This window comes from Silurus aristotelis, assembly GCF_946808225.1.
Source record: "Silurus aristotelis genome assembly, chromosome: 9".
Lineage (NCBI taxonomy): Eukaryota > Metazoa > Chordata > Actinopteri > Siluriformes > Siluridae > Silurus > Silurus aristotelis.
In genome coordinates, this window is record NC_139582.1 from 24220194 (window position 1) to 24244090 (window position 23897).

Below are 23897 nucleotides of genomic sequence, written 5' to 3' on the forward strand. Positions count from 1 at the left end.
CGGTTTAAGCAAGCCCCTCTTCGACTCCCACGGTCAAAAATCCGTTTAATATGTAGTCCTCATATAGAGGATGTATTAGATATTAAACTGATAAGAACAGATTTTTTTTTTTTTTTTTGTAAAAATATTTTATTGTCACCATCACATTCTTACAGCATGATTTACTTTCCACATATTAAATAAAATTTATAATTTATTTAGAAAAGCAGATGAATAAATAAATAAATAAATAAATACATAAGCAAATCTTGATCCACTCTTGTTCAGGACCGGGTGCGAGTCCCTATCAAAAAGGGCTATCACTCAAGTCTTCAGAGCAGGCCAAGGCATTCCACTTTAGGTCCCTGCGGAGTTCCTCCAAATTCTAGCCCGCTGCTCACGTAGCCGATGTTGGTAAGGGGGCATCTACGGGCAGCCAGGTTTGGTGGCGACCGGGACCTTTCCTGTGTAACCCCGGCCCCCTCGCCATCTGCTCGCTCGCATGCAGGGACACCGTCACGCGTTTCCCCACCAACAGGTTTCTGGTGGACCAGATGGCATTCTTTGTAGCATTAAGAATGAGCCAGAGCAAGGTGAACTGCTGCTTTGTGAAGCCCTTCCATTACTTGCCCGCTCCTAGGACGGCGAGCTTGCAATCCATCTGGACCCCAGCCGCTGGTAGGCATGGGAATAACAGGGGTGTTGCACGGTCTCTGGGGCATGGCATTCGGACCAGGGGCAGGTAGGGCATGTGGCCATGCCACGCGAGTGCAATACCTCCCTGACTGGTAGGATCTCATGGGCCACTATCCATGACAAGTCCTTGTGCCTGTTCTGGAGAGCCGGGTAGGCAGCGTTCCTCCAAACTTGTTTGGTCTCACCCAGACCTAGAGGCCTGGAACTGGGCTCACAGTTTCCCAATCCTGCACAAGAGAGATAATAGACTTGTGATTAGTTAAAATGTGACATTTTCATTTTCTAAAAGATACTTCTTTAACAACTTTTTAATAAAACCATAATCCTTGGGGAGGTTAAAAGACACTGGGGTTTTTAAGTCAACTGGTAAAATCGTTAACATTCTCAGGTAAGACCACATCCAGAATCGGGCCATGGCAGCGGTTTTGTCTTAAAACCCTACAAGAAATAGAATACTGCTTTTTCCAACCCTAAAATAAATCTCCTGTTAAGACTAAAAACAGAACAGACAAGTAAAATCAAAGGTAAAATCACTGCTTAAAAAATTTCAACCGATGTCCTCTGTCTTAGTCCCCAAAATCCCAGTCGCTGCCTAACTTTCCCTATCAAGTCAGACGAGTTCCCACTCCCTCCCCCTTCTTTGTCAAATTTTACCCCTAAAATCATAGACTCTGTTTTAAAATCCACTTCCAGTCCACCTCTGTCAATGTTTTCCCACGGCCGGAAAAGCTGGGCCTCAGACTTGCTTCTATTGAGCTTAGTGCCTGAAGCCCGACCGTACCGGTCAGTCAAGTCCGTCGCTCTTCGTACTGATAAAACTTCTGTGGCTAAAAGGGTCACGTCGTCCATGTATAAAACGCAAGTCGCCGTCAGTCCACCAGTCCCGGGGACGGTCAGTCCGTTGATCCATTTGTCCCTTCTCCAAATCTGTGCCAGTGGCTCGATGCAAGCCACATACAAGAGGGGAGATAGCGGACAGCCCTGACGACGCCGCTGTGGATATATATACCGCTTTGGACACATGCCCGTTAACTAAGATTCTGCTGTTCAGTTCTCCTTCAGGAACTCGAGCTGCGTCGAAGCGCTATGGGAAAACGCCTGCGTGACCGCGCTCTGAACCACATGTGTAATCTGACCAATAGACATTTGGAACGTGACATCATCAGCGGGCGACGTCGCGTAAACAGGAAGCTACAAATGGCTGCGAGATGGACCAGACGCTAGCTTCTGCTCGTTCAGGTAAGCGCTGTTTCGCTGTGTTTTTCTGATCGAGTGATGGCTGGCAGAGAGAATTACCGCAAGTGTGTTCATCCATGTCCGCGTTTCATTACCGTTAAGGATTCGCATGATCGGTGTGTTGTTTGCCTGGTAGTGGAGCATGCACAATTGGTGCTCTTTAAACAGAGCTCTCTCCCTCGTGGCGCCGGCACTCGTGGGGCTCGCAGACCGATTTAGCAGCGGGGTAGGAGTCGGATGAGTCTGCTTCAGCGTCGTCTGCTGAATCAAGCTTCTGCTCTCTAGGAGAAGCAGGCCTGATGGCTGCTTCTTCTCCCGGTGCGAGCAGAGTGGCTTTACATGCCTCTCCTTCTGAGGAAGGTGAGCTGATGGATGCTAGCGAGCCCGTGGATTCCTTTTAGCCTGTGCTGTATGAGGAATTTCTCGAGGTCGTGACGCGAGCCCTTGCAAAGCTGGATCTAGCTTGGCTGGTGGAGCAGCAGAAGCAGCGCGTACCCAGTAAGCTGGATGAACGTTTTCTGGATCCTGTGCCACTTCTTTGGCGCCGGGGCCTGTTGTTTTTTCCCGATCTGCATACCGAGGTGTCAAAATCCTGGGAAACCCCGTACTCTATGCGAACGTGGTTGGGGCTAAGGCGTGCGGCTACAGGGCAATGCCGCGTGTTGGCCTGGCATCTCACCCCGCACCTTCACAAAATGCGTCGATGCGGCACTGACCCCGCTGCGGCTCCAGGGCATCCGCATTTTTAAGTACATCGACGATTGGTTGATCCTGGCTCATTCGAAGCACCAGGTGATTTAGAAATGAGATGTCGTCCTCGCCTGCATGAAGGTGCTTGGGATTTGGCTAAACGCCAGCAAAAGCGTGCTTTCTCCAGCATGGAGAACCACCTTTTTCGGTGTAGTGTGAGACGAGGCCAGGATGCAGGCACGGTTGTCGCCTGCTCAGGTCGAGGTCATCCTCACTGCCGTCGTGAGAGTGCGGGAAGGCCAGCCACTTATTGTAAGGCAGTTCCAAAGGTCTCTGGGTCTCATGGCGGTGACGTCCAGCATAGTTCCGCTCGGGCTCCTGCACATGAGGCCCCTCCAGTGGTGGCTCCGGGACAGGGGGTTCTCCCTCAGGAGAAACCCGCATCGTACTATCAAGGTCCTGCGGCGTGCCCTTTGAGCCTTGGATGTCTGGAAAGACCGGACATTTCTGTCCCGTGGCCCAGTGTTGGGGACTCCGTGTCGTCGCGTGACGCTAATGGCGGACGCTTCCCTCACGGGGTGGGGAGTGGTCATGAGTGGGCGCCACCCCGGGCTCCTCTGTCCTACGTGCTGGTGCCAAGGCCCTCACTCTCTAGGCACAGTCTGGTTAGTGTGGCGTGATTGGACCCTCGTTCCCATAGCATTTCGATGCAGCTTGAGTTCCTGAAGGGGAACATCTCTAGGTTACGACCGTAACCCTAGTTCCCCGAGGGAACGAGACGCTGCGTCGAAATGCTATGGGAACATGTGTCCTATAACGCCACACTAACCTTTCCTAGATAAGACACAGTTAAAATCCCCTGCTAAAACTAGGGGAACCCTCCCTAGCATGTGGGGCTGCAGGTCTTCTAAAAGTTCATATCTCTCATTTTTTTCCATAAAACCATACACATAAGAATATTAAGATCCTAGTTTAAAAAAGTCAGATTTGCTAAAAGTGCCCGGCCGTCCCTCACCTCCGTGCTGCCCTTCATCACAATATTTTGATTATTGATTAAAATGGCAACACCTTCACTCTTGTTGCCATTGGAACCGCTCCACATGGAGGGTCCCGTAGTCCACCTTTCCTCCCACTTCCTGTAATTATTTAAAAAAGGAAGAGAACACTCTTGCAATGAAAAAACATCTGACTTAAAATATCTTAAAAAGGATAAAACACTCTGTGCAGGGGGGACCTCACACTTCTGACATTAATTGTTGAAATGGTGAGGGCCATAAGCAGTATAGTTAATTAAAAGGCAGGTAATTTGTTTTAAAACTACATATACAAACCTGCAGCGCCAAACATTAAAATCACATTATTTCTTGTGACACTTGCTCCTCTTTTATCCCCATGGGCTGGGGGTCAAGGGGGCAAGTGTCCGAGGCCTCCGGGACCACAGAGAGGATATCTTGTAGCCCTTTTGGTGAAGATGTTTTTAGCTTAAAATGCAGAAAAGAGACATCATTGGGAAGCGGTAAGTGCCACATGTGGTCCATATCTTCCAAGGAGGAACTATCTGGCCGATGCACTGCCCTTAGCTTTTTCTCCTTTATTACCACGAGGGGAGATCCCGCAGAGGAGGGTTCCACCGAATGTCCATTTATAGCAGATATACGATATTGCGGGGTACAGTGATGATGATCAGAAGCAAAAAGTAGTCCTGAGTCGATGTAGCAGACTGTTGACATTAACTACAGTCTAGTCCATCCTCAAAAGCACCCGTTCTTACTCCAGAATTCACGGAACCACCCAAGGCGTTGATGAGAAACCGTCCCAAGCGGCACCGAGTGACCACCAGTCGAAAAGAACACTATCCAGAGGCAGCCCTGGACGAAGTGGGAAGATCCACGGAGGGGAGAGGGGCAGGAACAGTGGTCACTGGAGCCTTAGGAGCATAGAACAACTCAACAAAGAGAGAGTAAGAGAGAGAGAGAGAGAGAGAGAGAGAGAGAGAGAGAGAGAGAGAAAAGAGGAGTGACAGGAAGAGAAGGATATGGATCATTAGGTGTCTTTATTGTTGTATGAAAGCTAATACCACTGTGCAGTTTGGACTCCGGCAAGACTCGCTATGGCAGCATAACTAAAAGGGAGAACCAGAAGGTAACACCAACATGAGGGATCTCTGGGATAAAAGACGACTCACCACACCACTGTCAACAAACCTGAGTGAATGTGTGAGAGTGAGGGGACGACAGCATACAAATATCCCAGTTCACCAAACACTCTACATCCATGCTCCCTCCAGATCTGCGCCTTTACCTAAGACAAAATCTACTGATGAAAGGCTTGACTATATAAATATGTTTTCAGGTTGTTCCATAACTGTGGGGCTTTATAGGAGAAAGATCTGCCCCCGCTGTAGTCTTCATTATTTGAGGAACCAACAGATAGCCTGCACCTTTTGATCTAAGTAAGCGTGGAAGATTATACTGGTACAGAATTTTACTCAGACACTTTGGTGCAAGACCGTTAAGTGCTTTATACGTCAGTAGTAGTATTTTATAATCAATGCGAGATTTGATTGGGAGCCAGTGTAGACTGATTAAAACAGGAGTGATGTGGTCATATTTCCTAGATCTTGTGAGGACTCTTGCTGCTGCATTCTGAACTAACTGAAGCTTATTTATGCACTTACTCGAACACCCAGACAGTAAAGCATTACAGTAGTCTAATTTAGATGTAACAAAAGCATAAACTAATTTTTCTGCATCCTGTAACGACATCATATTTCTAATTTCAGCAATATTTCTAAGGTGAAAGAAGGAGATCCTGGTAATATTATTCACATGAGCCTCAAAGACTAGGGTCAATAATAACACCAAGGTCTTTGACAGCCGTACACGCTGAAACAGAAACATCATTCAGAGATGCTATATAATCGGAAAGTTTGCTTCTAGCTGCATGTGGTCCTAGTAAAAGTACTTCTGTCTTGAGTTGAGCAAAAGAAAGTTATCAAGCATCCTCTGTCTAATGTCCTTTACACACTTCTCAACATTGTTAGGCTGATCTCTCTCGTCTGGCTTTGCTGAAAAATACAACTGTGTATCATCAGCATAGCAATGGAAGCGAATATCATGTTTATGTATAATTTCACCCAGAGGCAGCATATATAAAGAGAAAAGCAGTGGGCCTAAGACAGATCCTTGAGGAACACCAAACTTTACCTCAGAGAGTGTGGAGAACTCACCATTTACATCAACAAACTGATAGTGATCAATCAAATAAGACCTAAGCCAAGAGAGAGCTGTTCCCTTTATTCCAACAACATTCTCAAGTCTAGCAAGCAGTATAGTGTGATCAATGGTGTCAAAAGCTGCACTAAGGTCGAGCAAAACAAGTAAAGAGAAAAAACCCTGATCAGAGGCCAATAGCAGGTCATTTACCACTAAATAGCACCGTCTCTGTGCTATGATGAGGCCAAAATCCTGACTGATATATTTAAAAAATTTAAGTAGATGTGAGCATAACTGCTGTGCTACAACCTTTTCTAAAATTTTGGATATAAAGGGGAGATTTGATATTGGCCTGTAGTTGGACAGCTGACATGGGTCAAGGTCAGGTTTCTTAATTAGGGGTTTGATAACTGCCAGTTCGAAGGATCTAGGTACATAACCAGTGCTAATGAAAGAGTTTATTATTTTTAAAACAGGTTGAATTACCCTTGGAATTATTTGTTTAAAGAAACTTGTAGGCAAGGGATCGAGAAAGCAGGTTGATGATTTTGATGAGGTAATTAACAAAATTAAGTAATTCTCATGAATAGGAGTGAAGCTTTGTAATTGATTGTCTGTTATAATTACACTGCTGTCTACAGGGTTACTTATAATTGGATTTATATCTGTTTGGATTACTTGCCTGATGTTTTCAACTTTATTATCAAAAAAGTTCATGAAATCATTACTACCTATTGATGGTGTGCATGTTAGTGCAGTGCTTTTATTTCCTGTTAATTTTGCTACTGTGCTGAATAAAAATCTAGGAATATGCTTGTTATTTTCTATGAGGGTGAAGAAATATGCTGATCTAGCAGCACTAAAAGATTTTCTATGATTTAGGAGGCTCTCCTTCCATGCTAATTTGAAACACTGTTAATTTTGTTTGACGCCATTTACGTTCTAATTTCCGAGTGGTCTGTTTTAAGGTGCGTGTATGATCATTATACCACTGTGCTAAGTTTTTGTCCCTGACCATTTTGGTCTTAGGGGAGTTACATCATCTAAAGTATAACATAACGTTGATTCTAGGTATTCCGTGGCTCAGTCAAGCTCTGCGGGGTTATATGGAGATATATTTAATATCTTATTTTCCGGAAGATTACTAATAAAACACGCTGCTGTAACTGACGTGAAATTACGCTTAACATGGTAACGTGGTGAGGTAGTAATTCATTGACTAAGGCAGATTTTAAAAGAGATGAGATAATTGTCTGACAGACTGTGCAATTGTGACACAAGTTTTTTATTTTTAATCCGAATGTTAACAACAAATCAAGAGTGTGTTCACCAATATGAGTGGGTCCTATAACATTCTGATTAATTCCAAATGAATCTCTCCACATTTGACCCCACTTCCTCCACCTTGTCCAATCCCTGAGGTTGGCTGGGAGTTTAAATTTCCCGCCAAAAGCTCAGGGCCCGACTCCTCCTCTGTTTGTTCCTCTTGTGGGGTGGCCATCTTTTTGCCTTTTAATTTGTTGGCAAAACTATCAGGACAATCTATGTAGAGATGGTTTGATTCTCCACAAAGATTGCACCGTGTGCCAATGGTGCACTTTTCAAACCTGTGACCAATTTCTTTACACTTCCCACACATTATTTCTTGACACACTTTGGCTAAATGCCCCATTTTCCCACACTTCCAACATAGTTTGGGCATGCCCTGAAAATGTATGTAGCCTCTGTTCTCTCCCAACACAATCATCAAGGGCAGATGCTTCAGGCCCTGGTAACCTCCGGTGTCCTCCCATTGTTTAATGGGGATTCGCCGGGAGCAATTCCAGATACCATCCTCATCTAAAACCTTGACAGGTTGGCTTCTAACGGTGCAATATCTGCCCAGACAGACACAAATGTCTTCTCCACAGTTTCGTTTAACATTCTGACAAACACTGTTTTAAGTGAATTGTCAGAGAGTTTCACCACTGTGAACATGGATAACTGGGCCTTTACAGTGTCAAACCTTTTGCCAAAAAATATTCAAAAAGAAAGCAGTTCTAAAACTCACATCAAAACCTTTGTTCGGGGGATGTGTCACTAAGCAGTTCAGTTCATCTGGTTTGAAATTGAGAGATTTCTGGATCAGCTTCCTGGAGAAGTCAAGCCGTGACATCCCCAGGAGCCTCCCTTCCACCTCTTTAAAAAAAAAAAACACACGCTGTGGTGCCTCCTCGTCATTTATTAAATGAAATTGAACACACTACACAACTGAGAGCTATGTGCACTCAAGGAAAGAACAATGAGCATGAGCTTGTTCTTTTTCTCCTTCTTTATTTCGTTAACACATGCTCCAGTGGCTTTTGAAAAGGTCTCCAAAGCATGCCCCACTGCACAGAAGTCCTCATCCCTGACAAGAAACAATGTTGCATCATCAGCGTACACCAACACCGTGGCCCTTATCCCTCTTGCACCTGGGATATGCAGTCCCTGGAACGCATGCTCCCTTCTTAGCCATTCTGCCAAAGGTTTCATGTACAAAACATAGAGCAAAGGTTATAGCGGACATCCCTGCCTGACCCCTCCTCACTGTAGAATCAGCTCAGACAAGTGCCCATTCACCACTACGCGGCTGACCGCCCCAGCGTATAGCAGGTGGACCATGGCGGTAAAAGCAGGCCCAAAGCCCATTCACTCCAAGAGTGCGAATAGGAACTCGTGTGAGACCCGGTCGAAGGCCTTTTCCTGGTCCAAACTTGGCCAAAGGTACCCTGTGCTGTTCTGCCTATGCCAATGCATCTCTGATCAGTGCCAGGTTCATGCCACACATCCTCCCAGGCACACCACAGGTCTGGTCTGGGTGAACCACCTGGACCATGACCTCTCTGAGGCGCAGAACTATTAGCTTAGCCAAAATCTTGGAGATTTAGCTCTTTTTTTCCTTCGTTATTTCTGCTTTTTTAACAGGTACACCATTCCCAGAAGTACTGCAATACCGGGCTGATGCGTGGAGCGGATGGAGCAAGCCCCTCTTCCGACTCCCACTGTCAAAAATCCGTTTAATATGTAGTCCTCATATAGAGGACGTATCAGATATTAAACTGATGAGAACAGATACTACACTTGATCTTAGCCAAAAGGCCGAGAAGCGATAACCTGATTTAAGCGACGGCCTTAAGGGTACCCAATGAAAAAGCTTTGACTACTGGACGGTAGTTATTGAGCCACTCTCCAGACTATTAGGCAGCGTGGTGGGGAAAAAGTTGTAGAAGCTAGCAACAAGATTTGGATAAAAGTCTCGCTATGCTAATTCTTTTCTTGAACCATAGAAAACAAGTAGCTTTGCAATAGCAAAGCCTGCAAAAATAATTGGAACTCATCAATGTTCCTCTCCATGGAAATCTTTAGTAAAAGACGAAAGATTTATTCGTGAATGAAGAGAAACCTGAGCTATGCTTTGGGTGTTGCTAGGCCTTTGAAAGTCCATTGGTGAGCTAGAAAGCTTGCTAAGGGTAAATTGGCCTGTGGCAGGAAAACTGTTGATAATGCACAGGTGTAGAAAAGAAAAGAAAAGAAAAGAAAAGAAAGAAAAAAGATTGAAATTATATTTATTAAATGAAATTGAACACGCTACACAACTGAGAGCTATGTGCACTCAAGAAAAGAACAATGAGCATGAGCTCATTTTTTTCCTTCGTTATTTCTGCTTTTTGAACAGGTAAAGAGGTGCACCATTCCCAGAAGTACTGCAATATCGGGCTGATGCGTGGAGCGGATGGATCGAGCTTTTTTTAAAAAATATTTTATTGTCACCATTACATTCTTACACCGTGATTCACTTTCCACATATTAAATAAAATTAATCATTTATTTAAAAAAAGCAGATGAATAAATAAATGAATACATAAATAAATAAATAAATAAATAAATAAATAAATAAATAAACAAATAAATGACCAAATCATAATCCCCTCTTGTTCAGGACCGGGTGCGAGTCCCTATCAAAAAGGGCCATCACTCCAGTGTTCAGAGCAGGCCAAGGCCTGTCACTTCAGGTCCCAGCGGAGTTCTTTCAGCTTCTAGCCCGCTGCTCCCGTAGCCAATGTTGGTAAGGGGACATCTACGGGCAGCCAGGTACGTTGGCAGCCGGGACCTTTCCTGTGTGACCCCGGCCCCCCCGTCCGAATGACGACATGCGGTAACCCTGCAGTGTGGACCTTGCCATCTGCTCGCTCGCATGCAGGGACACCGTCACGCGTTTCCCCACCAACAGGTTTCTGGTGGACCAGATGGCATCCTTTATGGCGTTGAGTGTGAGTCAGAGCACTGAAAACTGCTGCTTTGTGAAGCCCTTCCAGCACTTGCCCAATCCTAGGACGGCGAGCTTGTAATCCATCTGGACCCCACCCGCTGGTAGGCATGGGAATAACAGGGGGTCCCGCGCAGTGCCGCACTCCCAGAGCAGGTGTCGGACGGTCTCTGGGGCATGGCATTCGGGCCGGGGGCAGGTAGGGCGAGTGCATTACCGCCCTGACCGGGAGGATCTCATGGGCCACTATCCATGCCAAGTCCTTGTGCCTGTTCTGGAGAGCCGGGTGGGCAGCGTTCCTCCAAACTTGTTTGGTCTCACCTAGAGTAAGGCCTGAAACTGAGCTCACATTTTCCCGGTCCTGTACAAGAGAGATAAGAGACTAGTGGTCAGATAAAATGGTGACATTTTCATTTTCTAAAAGGTACTTCTTTAAAAACTTTTTAATAAAACAAAACTCCTTTGGGAGGTTAAAAGACACTGGGGGTTTTAAGTCAACAGGTAAAATCTTTAGCATCCTTAGATAAGACCCCACAGCATAGCGGACGTGGAGAGCGGTGAAACGACTGCCTAAAAACAGGTGGGGGTCCGGGAGGCCTTTGCCGCCGTTTTCGTGTCTTTTCTTCATGACCTCCCTCTTTATTCGCTCCCACTTAGACCCCCACAAGAAGTAAATCACCGCTCTCTCCAACCCTAAAAGAAATTTCCTATTGGGACTAAAAACAGAACAGACAAGTAAAATCAAAGGTAAAATCACTGCTTTAAAAATTAAAACTTTACCTTCTATCGTCATCTGTCTTAGTCCCCAAAAAACCAGTCGCTGCCTAACTTTCCCTATCAAGTCAGGCCAGTTCCCGCTCCCTCCCCCTTCTTTGTCAAATTTTACCCCTAAAATCGTCGACTCTGTTTTAAAATCCACTTCCAGTCCACCTCTGTCAATGTTTTCCCACGGCCCGAAAAGCTGGGCCTCAGACTTGCTCCTATTGAGCTTGGCGCCCGAAGCCCGACCGTACCAGTCGGTCAAGTCCATCGCTCTTCGGACCGATACAAAATCCGTGGCTAAAAGGGTCACGTCGTCCATGTATAGACGCAAGTCGCCGTCAGTCCACCGGTCCCGGGGGCGGTCAGTCCGTTGATCCATTTGTCCTTTCTCAAAATCTGCGCCAGTGGCTCGATACAGGCCACATACAAGAGGGGAGATAACGGACAGCCCTGACGGACGCCGCTGCGTATATCTACCGCTTTGGACACATGCCCGTTAACCAAGATTCTGCTGATCAAGCCCTTGTACAGTAGTCCCACCCAAGCTATGAATCGTTTTGGGAAACCCATTTTTTGCAGAACCTGAAACAGGAACTGGTGCGAGACACGATCAAAAGCTTTTTCAAAATCTAAATTTAGGACTACTAATCGAATGTTTCTGTCTCTCGCATAACAGATGGCATCTCTAATCAGTACTAGGCTGTCTGTGACCTTCCTCCCAGGCACAGCGCAGGCTTGATCCGGGCGGATCACGTCTTCTAAAACTGTCGACGTGCGTGAAGCTAAAACTTTATTAAAAAGTTTGCAGTCGAAATTTAAAAGTGTGATCGGTCGCCAGTTTTTTAAGTCCGTCTTGTCTCCTTTTTTGTAGAGCAAAGAAACTCTCTCTATTCTAAAGCTGTCAGGAAGTCTGTCCAAGGTCTCAAATTCTTTAAAAACAGTCAGTAAGTCATGTGCTAAAATGTCCCAGATGGTCAGGTAAAACTCTAGAGGGAGTCCATCTATACCTGGGGCCTTCCCTCTTTTAAAACCTTTAAGAGCCTTTTGAACTTCTAAAATGGTAAAATCCTGGGATAAAAGCACATTGTCACTGTCGACCTTTTTGTCTAAAAATTTTAAAACTTCCTCTACATTGTCGAGGTGTACTTTTTTTGGGCTATACAAGTCTTTATAAAATGTCTCCATTTCTTTTCAAATTTCCTCCGCCTTCTCCGTTTCCCTCCCCGCCACATTTAGCTTTGTAGAAGCCCCTCCCTTCAATATAATCTTTTAAAAAAAGTACCTGGTACACTTTTCTCCCTCTTCCAGCTCTCTGTCTTTGCTTCTTAAAATAATCCCCTTACCCTTGGTTTCTGCTAAAACTGACATCTCCCTTTTCACTTCATTTAACTCTTCTTTAAAATCAAACCCATTATTTAAAAGTTTAAAATATCTCTGCAGTCTTTTTTGCAGCCCCACCATGCGTCTTTCTTCCTTCGACTTTTTTTCCCTTCCTTTATTCCTTAAAAACTGTCTCGTCCGGTCTTTTACCATCTCCCACCACTGTGCTCGTGAGTCGAAAAGGTCCTGGAGGGTCTGCCATTGGCTGAACTGCTTCTTATATTCTCTGACCACTCCTTCATCCTCTAAAAGGGAGCAGTTCAGCTTCCACAACCATCCCCCTACCGTCACACCAGTGGGGAGCGAAAGGGTGCACGACAGCATAAGGTGATCAGAAAAGAAGAGGGGCGTCAATGTAGCATCGGTTGGCGGGCAGTCCCGTGTAAAAACGTAGTCTTTTCCAGAGGCTCTGGTGCCGTCACCACTGAACCAGGTGAAGCCCTCCTCTCTTGGATGCAAGGTTTTAAAACAGTCTTCTAATTTATAATCTCTTACTAAACCTTGCAATAAAACCGATGTTTTGTCTACATTAAAATCTTTATCTGCCCTTTTTCTATCTTTCCTAGATAAAACACAGTTAAAATCCCCTGCTAAAACTAGGGGAGCCCTCCCAAGCATGTGGGGCTGCAGGTTTCTAAAAGTTCATACCTCTCATTTTTTTCAGTAAAACCATACACATTAAGAATGTTAAGATCCGTGTTTAAAAAAGTCAGATTTGCTAAAAGTGCCCAACCGTCCCTCACCACCGTGCTGCCTTTCACCACGATGTTTGGATTATTGATTAAAATGGCAACACCGTCACTCTTGTTGCCTTTGGAACCGCTCCACATGGAGGGTCCCGTAGTCCACCTTTCCTCCCACTTCCTGTAATAAGGCAGAGAACACTCTTGCAATAAAAAAACATCTGACTTAAAATATTTTTAAAAGGATAAAACACTCTGTGCTCGGAGGGGGGACCTCACACTTCTGACATTTATTGTTGAAATGGTGAGGGCCATGAGCAGTATGGTTAATTAAAAGGCATGTACTTTTATTTTAAAACCACATATACAAACCTGCAGAGACAAACATTAAAATCACATTATTTCTTGTGACACTTGCTTCTCTTTTATCCCCATGGGCTGGGGGTCGAGGAGGCAAGTGTCCGAGGCCTCCGGGGCCACAGAGGGGGTCTCTTGTAGTGATGTATATTTCTTGTCTTGATGGAGTGTAGCTGTTTCTTGGAATGAATCTTCATAGACACTGTTATTTCTTTGTAAATAAAGTTTTTATTTAACACAGAAATTCAGCATCTTCACTCGCCTCCTGGATCAGCTCGGAGCCATTCCCCACCACGCGGCTGACCGCCCCAGCGTATAGCAGGCGGACCATGGCGGTAAAAGCAGGCCCAAAGCCCATTCGCTCCAAAAGTGCGAATAGGAACCCGTGTGAGACCCGGTCGAAGGCCTTTTCCTGGTCCAAACTTAGCACGGCCAGAGGTACCCTGCGCTGTTCTGCCCATGCCAATGCATCTCTGATCAGCGCCAGGTTCATGCCGCACATCCTCCCAGGCACACCACAGGTCTGGTCCGGGTGAACCACCCATGACCTCTCTCAGGCGGAGAACCATCAGCTTGGCCAAAATCTTGTAGTCAGCCGTCAACAACGTGATCGGCCTCCAGTTTGCCAGGTCTAGCCTGTCGCCCTTTTTATGAAGGAGAGTGACATGCCCTACTCTAGCGGACAGAGGTTGGGCACTGCACTCTACTGCTTCCCTATACAAGGCCAACAAATCCGGGCCCACCAGTGGCCAGAAAGTCCGGTACCATTCCACCGGTAAACCGTCCCCACCGGGGGCTACGCCTGTCTTCAGGGACAGCATGGCTCTTTCCACTTCCTCAAGGGAAATCTGTCCCTCTAGCTCCGATGCATTATCCCCCGGCAGCCTGCCGGCCACAGTGTCCAAAAAGGCCGTTGCGAGGTCACTTCTCGTTTCCCTCACGCCAAAGAGACTGCTGTAGAAGGAGTTAGTCACTTCCAGCATTTCCCTGGCCGAGGTCACCACTTGAGCACCCTGTCTCAGACCTTGCATGTATGAGCCCCGCTGATGGCTTCTAACACTGTAATAGAAATAACGTGTCGGACGCTCATCCTCCTCCAATGCCTGCTTGCCTGCCTGGACAAAATAACCGCGGGCTTCAGCCTCATAGTGGGCCCGCAAGGCCTCACAAGCGTCCCTGATCAGCCCTTGATCTGCATTCTGCCAGGCGTCCTGCAACACCAAAGACCATTCCTCAGCCTTCTTCCTCCTTCTCCTTGCCATCTCCTGTCCCCACCAGCGGCACAGGATGGCAATCCGCTTTTTGGTGTCCTCCCACCAATCTGCTTGCATGGCATACAGTCCTCGCATACGCCGCCAGCCCTTATAGAGGTGGCGGAACACTCGGCAAAAGAAGGGGTCCTGCAGCACGGACACATTTAACCGCTACAAGCCCCGTCCTCTTTGCCCAACCTTTACCCAAATTTCACCAATCACCATGCAGTGATCAGAGGCCCAGAAGGGCTTCAGGAGGAATGACTGCACCCTCGCACTATAAGCCACAAACAGGAGGTTGAGCCGTGAGGCATCACCCCTGGTATTCCTCCAGGTATGGCCCAAAGCCCGCGGTTCGACCACCCTGAACATGTCCACCAGGCCTGCTCCTGCCATTACCTGGGCCAGCTCCCCTCCACCCCTTGCCTCCATGTCAACATTAAAATCCCCTCCCACCAATAGTAGCCTAATTGTGTAGAGTAGCGGCTCTAGTAGCCTAAAAAAAACACTTATAAAGGAGGACCGTCAAGGGGACCTCATCCATCGCGAAAAGGGGCACGAGCCGCAGTCCGTACAAAACTTCCTCTTCAAGCTGTCTGGAACATTAGTCGAAAAATGAAGAGCAGTCCGAAAAGGAGGCAAAGGTCACATCCAAGAAGCCAGACGATGCAAAATCCTGCAAGCAGAGGATCCTTGCGGCAGGAATCCTACAGAAATCACGCAGAAGTCGCAGAACCACCCAATCCCATCCAAAGCTTTTCTTCACCTCCAACGTTGCGTCCTTTCGTAGCTCCACTCTCACCGTATGTCGAAGCCGCACCACCCGGGCCGGCATTTTATCGCCTTCTTGCGGCATCGCGCTAAGATACTGCACTTGATCTTAGCCAAAAGGCCGAGAAGCGATAACCTGATCCAAGCGACGGCCTTAAGGGTACCCAATGAAAAAGCTTTGACTACTGGACGGTAGTTATTGAGCCACTCTCCAGAATATTACACAGCGCGGTGGTGAAAAAGTTGTAGAAGCTAGCAACAAGATTTGGATAAAAGTCTCGCTATGCTAATTCTTTTCTTGAACCATAGAAAACAAGTAGCTTTGCAATAGCAAAGCCTGCAAAAATAATTTGAACTCATCAAGGTTCCTCTCCACGGAAATCTTTAGTAAAAGGCGAAAGACTTATTCGTGAATGAAGAGAAACCTGAGCTATGCTTTGGGTGTTGCTAGGCCTTTGAAAGTCCATTGGTGAGCTAGAAAGCTAGCTAAGGGTAAATTGGCCTGTGGCAGGAAAACTGTTGATGATGCACAGGTGTAGAAAAGAAAAGAAAAGAAAGATTGAACTTATATTTATTAAATGAAATTGAACACGCTACACAACTGAGAGCTATGTGCACTCTTCATACCGATAAAACGTCCGTGGCTAAAAGGGTCACGTCGTCCATGTATAAAATGCAAGTCGCCGTCAGTCCACCGATCCCGGGGACGGTCAATCCGTTGATTTATTTGTCCTTTCTCAAAATCTGCCAGTGGCTCGATACAGGCCACATACAAAAGGGGAGATAACGGACAGCCCTGACGGACGCCGCTGCGGATATCTACCGCTTTGGACACATGCCCGTTAACCAAGATTCTGCTGATCAAGCCCTTGTACAGCAGTCCCACCCAAGCTATGAATCGTTTTGGGAAACCTATTTTTTGCAGAACCTGAAACAGGAACTGGTGAGAGACATGATCAAAGCTTTTTCAAAATCTATATGACTACTAATCGAATGTTTCTGTCTCTCGCATAACAGATGGCATCTCTGATCAGTACTAGGCTGTCTGTGATCTTCCTCCAAGGCACAGCGCAGGCTTGATCTGGGCAGATCACGTCCTCTAAAACTGTCGACATGCGTGAAGCTAAAGCTTTACTAAAAAGTTTGCCGTCAAAATTTAAAAGTGTGATCGGTCGCCAGTTTTTTAAGTCCGTCTTTTCTCCTTTTTTGTAGAGCAAAGAAACACTCCCTATTCTAAAGCTGTCAGAAAGTCTGTCCAAGGTCTCAAATTCTTTAAAAACAGTCAGTAAGTCATGTGCTAAAATGTCCCAGAAGGTCAGGTAAAACTCTAGAGGGTGTCCATCCATACCTGGGGCCTTCCCTCTTTTAAAACCTTTAAGAGCCTTTTGAACTTCTAAAATGGTAAAATCCTGGGTTAAAAGCACATTTTAACTGTCGACCTTTTTGTCTAAAAAATTTAAAACTTCCTTTACAGTGTCGAGGTGTACTTTTTTTGGGCTATACAAGTCTTTATAAAATGTCTCGTTTTTTTTTTTTTTTTTCCTCCGTTTTCTCCGTTTCCCTCCCCGCCACATTTAGCCCTCCCTTTCGATATAATCTTTTTAAAAAAGTACCTGGTACACTTTTCTCCCTCTTCCAGCTCTCTCTCTTTGCTTCTTAAAATAACCCCCTTACTCTTGGTTTCTGCTAAAACTGACATCTCCTTTTTCACTTCATTTAACTCTGCAGTCTTTTTTGCAGCCCCACCATGCGTCTTTCTTCCTTCGACTTTTTTTCCTTTCCTTTCTTCCTTAAAAACTGTCTCGTCCGGTCTATTACCATCCCCCACCACTGTGCTCATGAGTCGAAAAGGTCCTAGAGGGTCTGCCATTGGCTGAACTGCTCCTTATATTCTCTGACCACTCCTTCATCCTCTAAAAGGGAGCAGTTCAGCTTCCACAACCCTCCCCCTACCGTCACACCATTGGGGAGCGAAAGGGTGCACGACAGCGTGATCAGAGGTGATCAGAAAAGAAGAGGGGCGTCAATGTAGCATCGGTTGGCGGGCAGTCCCGTGTAAAAACGTAGTCTATTCGAGAGGCTCTGGTGCCGTCACCACTGAACCAGGTGAAGCCCTCCTCTCTTGGATGCAAGGTTTTAAAACAGTCTTCTAATTTAAAATCTCTTACTAAACCTTGCAATAAAACCGATGTTTTGTCTACATTAAGATCTTTATCCACCCTTTTTCTATCTTTCCTAGATAAAACACAGTTAAAATCCCCTGCTAAGATTTATTCGTGAATGGAGAGAAACCTGAGCTATACTTTGGGTGTTGCTAGGCCTTTGAAAGTCCATTGGTGAGCTAGAAAGCTTGCTAAGAGTATATTGGCCTGTGGCAGGAAAACTGTTGATAATGCACAGGTGTTGAAAAGAAAAGTTACATTGAATTCATGTTTTTTAAATTAAACACACTACACAGCTGAGAGCTACGCCCATTTAAGAAAATAATTGGCACTGGTACATCTCTAGATGGTACGGGATGTTTGCGGTGTTGGTATCTACTTCTTTTAAGGTCTATAATCTTCATGAGGTGGGACTTGACTGGGGCTGGAGCAGCCTCGGGATGCCTCAGGATGGGGAGAGAAAGAGAAGCAGTGGAGAGGAATTAGCATAGCTGCTGTTCATGATATTAACAGCATAAGTTGATAATGTTCATGTGATCAGATGTACTGGAGCACAAGGCTATGATATGTGTGTTATGTGTAGGCTTTGCTAAAAAGATACATTTTTAATCCTGCACTTAAACTGGTAGAGTGTGTCTGAGCCACAAACACTGTCAGGAAGTTTAGGAGCCAAATATGAGAATGCTCTACCACCTTTAGTCAAGTCAAGTCAAGTCAAGTTTATTTGTATAGCGCTTTTCACAACAGACATTGTCTCAAAGCAGCTTTACAGAAAACAACAGTGAAGGTGAATGGTGTGCGTTTGTCCCTGATGAGCAAGCCGTGGCGACAGTGGCAAGGAAAAACTCCCTTAGATGATATGAGGAAGAAACCTTGAGAGGAACCAGACTCAAAGGGGAACCCATCCTCATATGGGTGACATCAAGAGTTGTGGACTTTGCTATTCTAGGAACTACTAGAAGTCAGGAGTTTTGAGATCTCAGGGAGCATGATAGATTGTAGCGTGTTAGAAGACTGAAAAGATCATTTGGAGCTAAACCATTTAGTGTTTTGTAAGTAAGAAGCAGTAGTTTGTAGTTGATTCGAAACTTAACAGGCACCCTATCATTGTAAGGATGATAAGATTGGGGTTATGTGATCATATTTTCTCAACCTTGTAAGAACTCTGGTTGCTGCATTCTGAACTAACTGTAGCTTGTTTATTAATGATGCAGGACAACCACCTAGTAATGCATCACAGTAGTCTATTTTGGAGGTCATGAACGCATGGACGAGCTTCTCTGCATCAGATATGGATAACATGTTTCTTAGCTTAGCAATATTTCTAAGGTGGAAGAAGCCTGTTTTTGTAACATGGTTGATATGATTTTTAAAAGACAAGTTGGTGTCTAAAATAACTCCCAGGTCTTTTACCGTTGAACTAGTAGTTACAGAACATCCATCTAAATGCAGGTTGAAATGCTGGAGCTTCTGTGTACTGGATTTTGGGCAGATGAGCAAAATCTCCATCTTATCAGAATTTAATAATCGAAAGTTATGGGTCATCCAGTCTTTTAATTCATTAACACACAGTTATCCAAGCCAATTGAGCTGTAGCACCTGGTTTTGATGAGATATATAGCTGGGTATCATCAGCGTAACAGTGGAAGCTAATTCCATGCCTTCTAATAATATTTCCCAAGGGAAGCATGTATATTGTGAATAGCAGGGGTCCTAGAACTGAACCTTGTGGCATGCCATAATTTACTAGCATTAACCTGAATAGCTCTCCATTTAAGTCTACAAAATGGTAACGATCAGACAGGTAGGATTTAAACCAGCTTAATGCCTGTCCCTGAATGCTGATGTAATTTTGTAAGCGATTTAGGAGGAGATCATGATCTTTAGTGTTGAATGCAGCACTAAGATCTCGTAAAACTAACAGAAAGATGAAGCCTTGGTCTGAAGCTAAAAACAGGTCATTAGTGATTAGGTTTCTTAATGAGGGGCTTAATAACTGCTAACTTGAGGGGTTTAGGGACATGACCTAAAGATAGTGAGGAGTTAATAATATTCAGAAGAGGCTCACCAGCTGTATGTAACACTTCCTTCAGTAGTTTAGTTGGAATGGGATCTAACTGACATGTTGTTGATTTAGCTTTGGTAATAACATCATACAGCTCTTCCTGTCCTATACATGTAAAGCATTGTAGTTGTGGAGTTTTAGGTGAGATTGTGTCAGGAGATGCTGTCAGAGGTTGGACCACCACAAGTGTTTTTCTAATACTATCAATTTTTTTAGTGAAGACATTCAAGAGAAATTCAAATGTCCTCACTACTAAACTGTGATGGAATAAATTTTTTAGATGCCTGATTTGTTAATTTAGCTACTGTACTGAAAAGGAACCTGGAATTGTTTTTGTTGTTTTCTATGAGTTTGCTTAGGTGTTCAGCTCTAGCAGCTTTCTGTCTGTAGCTGAGGATACTGTTTTTATACGCAATTCTTAATACCTTATATTCAGTTTTCCTCCGTTTTCTCTCCAGATTACGGGCTGTTCTCTTGAGGGTATGTGTATGACTATTATACCAAGGTGCAGGTGTTTTTTCTCTAACCTTTTTTAACCAGATAGAGCAACGGTGTCTAATGTGCTAGTGAGGATTAGGTCTATGTTGTTAGTCATTTCATCAAGATTATTAGCATGTATGGGTTTAGTGTGAAATAGAGATAAATCAGGTTATTTATAAATCTGTCCTTAGTGGTCGGAACAATAGTCCTACCAAGTCGATAATGTGGTGAAACATGGCTAATCTTAGGGCATCGTTTGCATCATCTACATGAATATTAAAATCTCCTACAAGCAGCACTTTATAAAAATTTATCACGAGGTCTGAAAGAAAACGAGCAAACTCCTACAGAAAATCAGTGTAGGGCATTGGGGGTCTGTACACGGTGGCCAGAGCGAGAGATAGTAGGGGTTTTCTATGTTTGTCTGAAAGTACAACTTTAAGAACGAGCACTTCAAATGATTTAAACCTAAATCCTAATCTCTGACTAACATTAAGAGAGGCACTATAAATTGTTGCTACACCACCCCCACAACCAGTCTCATGCTTATAAACATATCCTAACAGTTTAGACTCATTTAGACCGATATAATCATCTGGTTTAATCCAGGTCTCAGTGAGACAGAGTGCATCGAGATTATTATCTGTGATCATCTCATTTACAATGAGTGCTTTGGGTGCAAGTGATCTAATATTTAAAAGACCAAACTTTAGAACTTTTTTGTGCTTGCTTATCTGGCATTTTTCAGTTTTAACTGCAATAAGAATATTTCTGGATCTTGTGTACTTAATTCTTGGTTCTATTACATGAGGAATAGACACGGTTTCTGTAAATTGGGCTGTTTGGAAGGCATGCAAGGAAAAAGCCTTTTTTAACCAACAACCACAAAAGTAAACATCTCTGAGTTTGCGAAGTTGTACTAGTACTGTGTGCTTTGGTCAGAGGAGACAAAGATAGAGATTTTTGGCAACAAACACTCTAAGTGGGTCTGGTGTAAAACAAAAGATGAGTATGCAGAAAAGCACATCATTCCCACTTTGAAATATGGTGGAGGATTTGTGATCCTGTGTGATTGTTTCTCTTTCAAAGGCGCTGGAAACCTTGTTAGGGTGCATGGCATCATGAACTCTTTGAAATACCAGGACATTTTAAATCAAAACCTGATGGCCTCTGTCAGAAAGCTGAGGATTGATCATTATTAGGTCTTTCATCAGGATAATGATCCAAAACATGTGGCGAAATCTACATAAAAATGGTTCAGCAGACACAAAATCAAGCTCTTCCTATTGCCATCTCAGTCCCCAGACCTCAACCCAATTGAAAACCTGTGGGATGATCTGAAGAGGAGAGTGCATAAGAGGGGACCCAAGACTCCTGTCTTGTCAGCAAAAGGGGGTTGTACGAAGTATTAACATCAGGGGTGCCTCTGTGGCACACATGATTTCATGTAAAAAAAACTATTTCTTAATGTGGGATTTTTTCCACTGAATAATTGTACTTCAATTAAACATTGTGTCAGGAACTTGGGTGACTGGAGAGTGACTGGAAGGACCCAAATGCAGGATGTGACAGGTTAAGGAGAAAACAGGCTTTAAAAGGGCACAGGCAAACAACAGAGCCAGCAGAAAGGGTAATGTGGCAAAGGCAAAAACAAAGACCAATAAACAGTCCAGGGTCAAAACACAGGCAAACAATCCAAAAAACAAGCAAAAAAAGCAAACAGAACTAGAAAGGGCAGAGCAGAAACACAAACTAAAAACAGTCCAGAGGTCAAAACTACTACAAAGCAAAACAGGGGTCAGGAACAGGAGCAGGCAGGGTGGCAAGAATAATCCTCAGGGACTTTGGAAGCTGGTAAGATTATCTGGCCTCGAGCTAAAGTCTTGTGTGTCCTTAAATAAGCTGGAAAAATGGCAAGATGGCCGCCAACCCAGAAGTGTCCACCGTGGAATAGGAAGTGCACACCACAAAACCGGAAGTGCCCGGAAGATCCTGACGACCTCTATGACCATCTCTAGACGGCCTTGTTTTGTCCAATGTCTCGGTAAGAGTAAGTGACGGCAGACTGAAGAGGCAAGGCCCCGCAATCTGCCCTGGGTGGGTAGAGAGGATCTGGTGGAGGAAAATACTGTCACTGATAATCTATACCAAAAGTCAAGTGCCAGCGGCACCCTCAGCGGGACTCTGGACAGGCCTGGGGGCATGCTGGGCAGGGCAGACAGGCATAGAGGTGATTTTGGCAGGTCAGAAGAGCGGGGTGACGTCACCAGTCGAGCAGCAAGGCTGAGGTTGGGCAGCCCCCCCAGCAGAGCTCAGGGGCCAGAGAGACAGCTGTTTTAGGAGGTTATTTAAAATCAGCTGGTTTGCCATAGATTGTTAATGACGCACCCAAAAATACTAAGTTTTCTGCTGGGGGCTGAGCTTCAAAATGTCTACCATCTCGGTTGGGTCCCTGAATTGCCGGTCTGAGGCAGAGCAAGCCCTGGTTTGCCATAGATTGTTTATGATGCACCCAAAAATAATAAGTTCTTTGGTGGGGGCTGAGCTTCAAAATGTCGACTATCTCTGTTGGGTCCCTGAATTGCCGGTCTGAGGCAGAGCAAGCCCAACGCTTTGAAACACCAAACACCGCTGGGTCCATCTTTGGCCAGATTATTCTGTCAGAAAAGCAGGGGACATGATGCAAGGCCAGATTGGTTTGTCAGGGGAGACTGGCAGGAAGGACCCAAAAGCAGGACGCCACCAGAAGAACAGAACCAGGTCAGGAGGGTTAGCACAGGCAGGAAATAGATAATGTCTGAATACTTTTGAACACCCTGTCGGGGCACTCATGGGGTTAATGTCGAACGTCCAGGGCGCCCGGAGCACGAATCTAGGGGCGCATCCGAGAGAGGAAGCAAGTCCAAAAATAGTCCGATTTCGAGATCCAGAGAACAGAGCTATAGGGGGAAATCTAAATCCGAAAACCAATGGCAGGCAAAAGTCAGAGAACCGAGAGATCAGAAACCGAATGTAAACTTTCCACGGGAGGAAAATAGAAGGCTGGAAGCCACACAAGACAATCTGGCAGCAAGCGCATGCAGCTGGCGTCTATTTATACAGAAACAAGATGGCTGGCATTCCGGTGCCGCCGGGTTGCAAGATGGCGCCGACCGGAAACGGGCCGACCGGATGCGGATGTCGCGACCCCAAAAATGTTTGTGCGGCTGGCTGACAGGTTGGGTTTTTTTCTTTTTTTGCATTGTGGTTCTATATTAGATATATATCAGATAGAGATTTAAAATGTATGGATTACATCTATGCTACCTCTATGACCTTTTTTAATTTTGAGAATTTTTTAATCCATTGAGATATAATTTATTATATAGATGTCAAAAAACAACAACAATCTGATCTGTGAGTGGTAATAATAATTAGAATGAGTATTTCTTAATTACCTAAAGCCTTGAGGTTTCTGGATGAACTATACATTTTAATTTGGATAAACATAGCCCGTCTGAAATCAATACTCTGTTTCTTGGTTTTCTTCTTGTTCTTTTACTTTTTATACTTTTTCTTCTCCTTTGCTGTAGTTTTAGAATCTGTTGAGTCTGACGATTCTGAGGAATCTGAAGCTTTATCATGGACTCATTCTCCTGTGAGGTAGCAATAGTGGATGATAATGATGATGCAGTTGGGCCTGATGAATTAACTGCTTCACACCTTAGATTAAGTGCTATGGCAGACAACAAATACAATGTACTGAGAACAAAAAGACATTTAATCATATTAATCACACTTAATGTAGTGATCTTACAAGTCTTAATACACACACAGAAAAGGCATCCTTCTTAGCCATATTCTTCAAATGGATGCAAAGTATGTGTTCACCAACCATTCA

General features: G+C 44.8%; 1 protein-coding gene and 2 long non-coding RNA genes across 4 annotated transcripts; 1 reads left to right on the forward strand and 2 right to left on the reverse strand.

The window, feature by feature from the left end:
- Positions 1 to 683: 683 nt before the first annotated feature.
- Positions 684 to 12428, forward strand: LOC310731533. The gene is made up of 2 exons (XR_014535248.1): positions 684 to 1102; positions 10619 to 12428. It is a non-coding gene; the product is annotated as an uncharacterized lncRNA (long non-coding RNA).
- On the reverse strand, positions 9712 to 13421 carry LOC310731532 (uncharacterized protein). Of its 2 annotated transcripts, XM_083551198.1 has the most exons (3): positions 13302 to 13421; positions 12990 to 13110; positions 9712 to 10465 (listed from the first exon to the last, which is right to left on the reverse strand). In XM_083551198.1, exons 2-3 carry the CDS (start codon positions 13074 to 13076, stop codon positions 9875 to 9877), a joined length of 678 nt encoding a protein of 225 aa, XP_083407324.1. In that variant the 5' UTR covers positions 13077 to 13110; positions 13302 to 13421; the 3' UTR covers positions 9712 to 9874. The 2 variants fall into 2 exon arrangements, with proteins under 2 accessions (XP_083407324.1, XP_083407323.1); XM_083551197.1 differs by having other exon boundaries at positions 12990 to 13421.
- A 6019-nt stretch (positions 13422 to 19440) lies between these two features.
- On the reverse strand, positions 19441 to 20151 carry LOC310731182. The gene is made up of 2 exons (XR_014535095.1): positions 20065 to 20151; positions 19441 to 19699 (listed from the first exon to the last, which is right to left on the reverse strand). It is a non-coding gene; the product is annotated as an uncharacterized lncRNA (long non-coding RNA).
- Positions 20152 to 23897: the final 3746 nt, after the last annotated feature.

What these genes read in the sequence shown, in the direction of transcription:
- LOC310731532 (XM_083551198.1), bottom strand. Translation starts at nt 13,076, where the DNA reads ATGTGGAGCGGTTCCAAAGGCAACAAGAGTGACGGTGTTGCCATTTTA. An exon ending in TGGTGAAAGGCAGCACGGTG is followed by an intron (nt 10,466 to 12,989) that starts GTGAGGGACGGT and finishes TCTCTTGTACAG; the next exon opens with GACCGGGAAAATGTGAGCTC.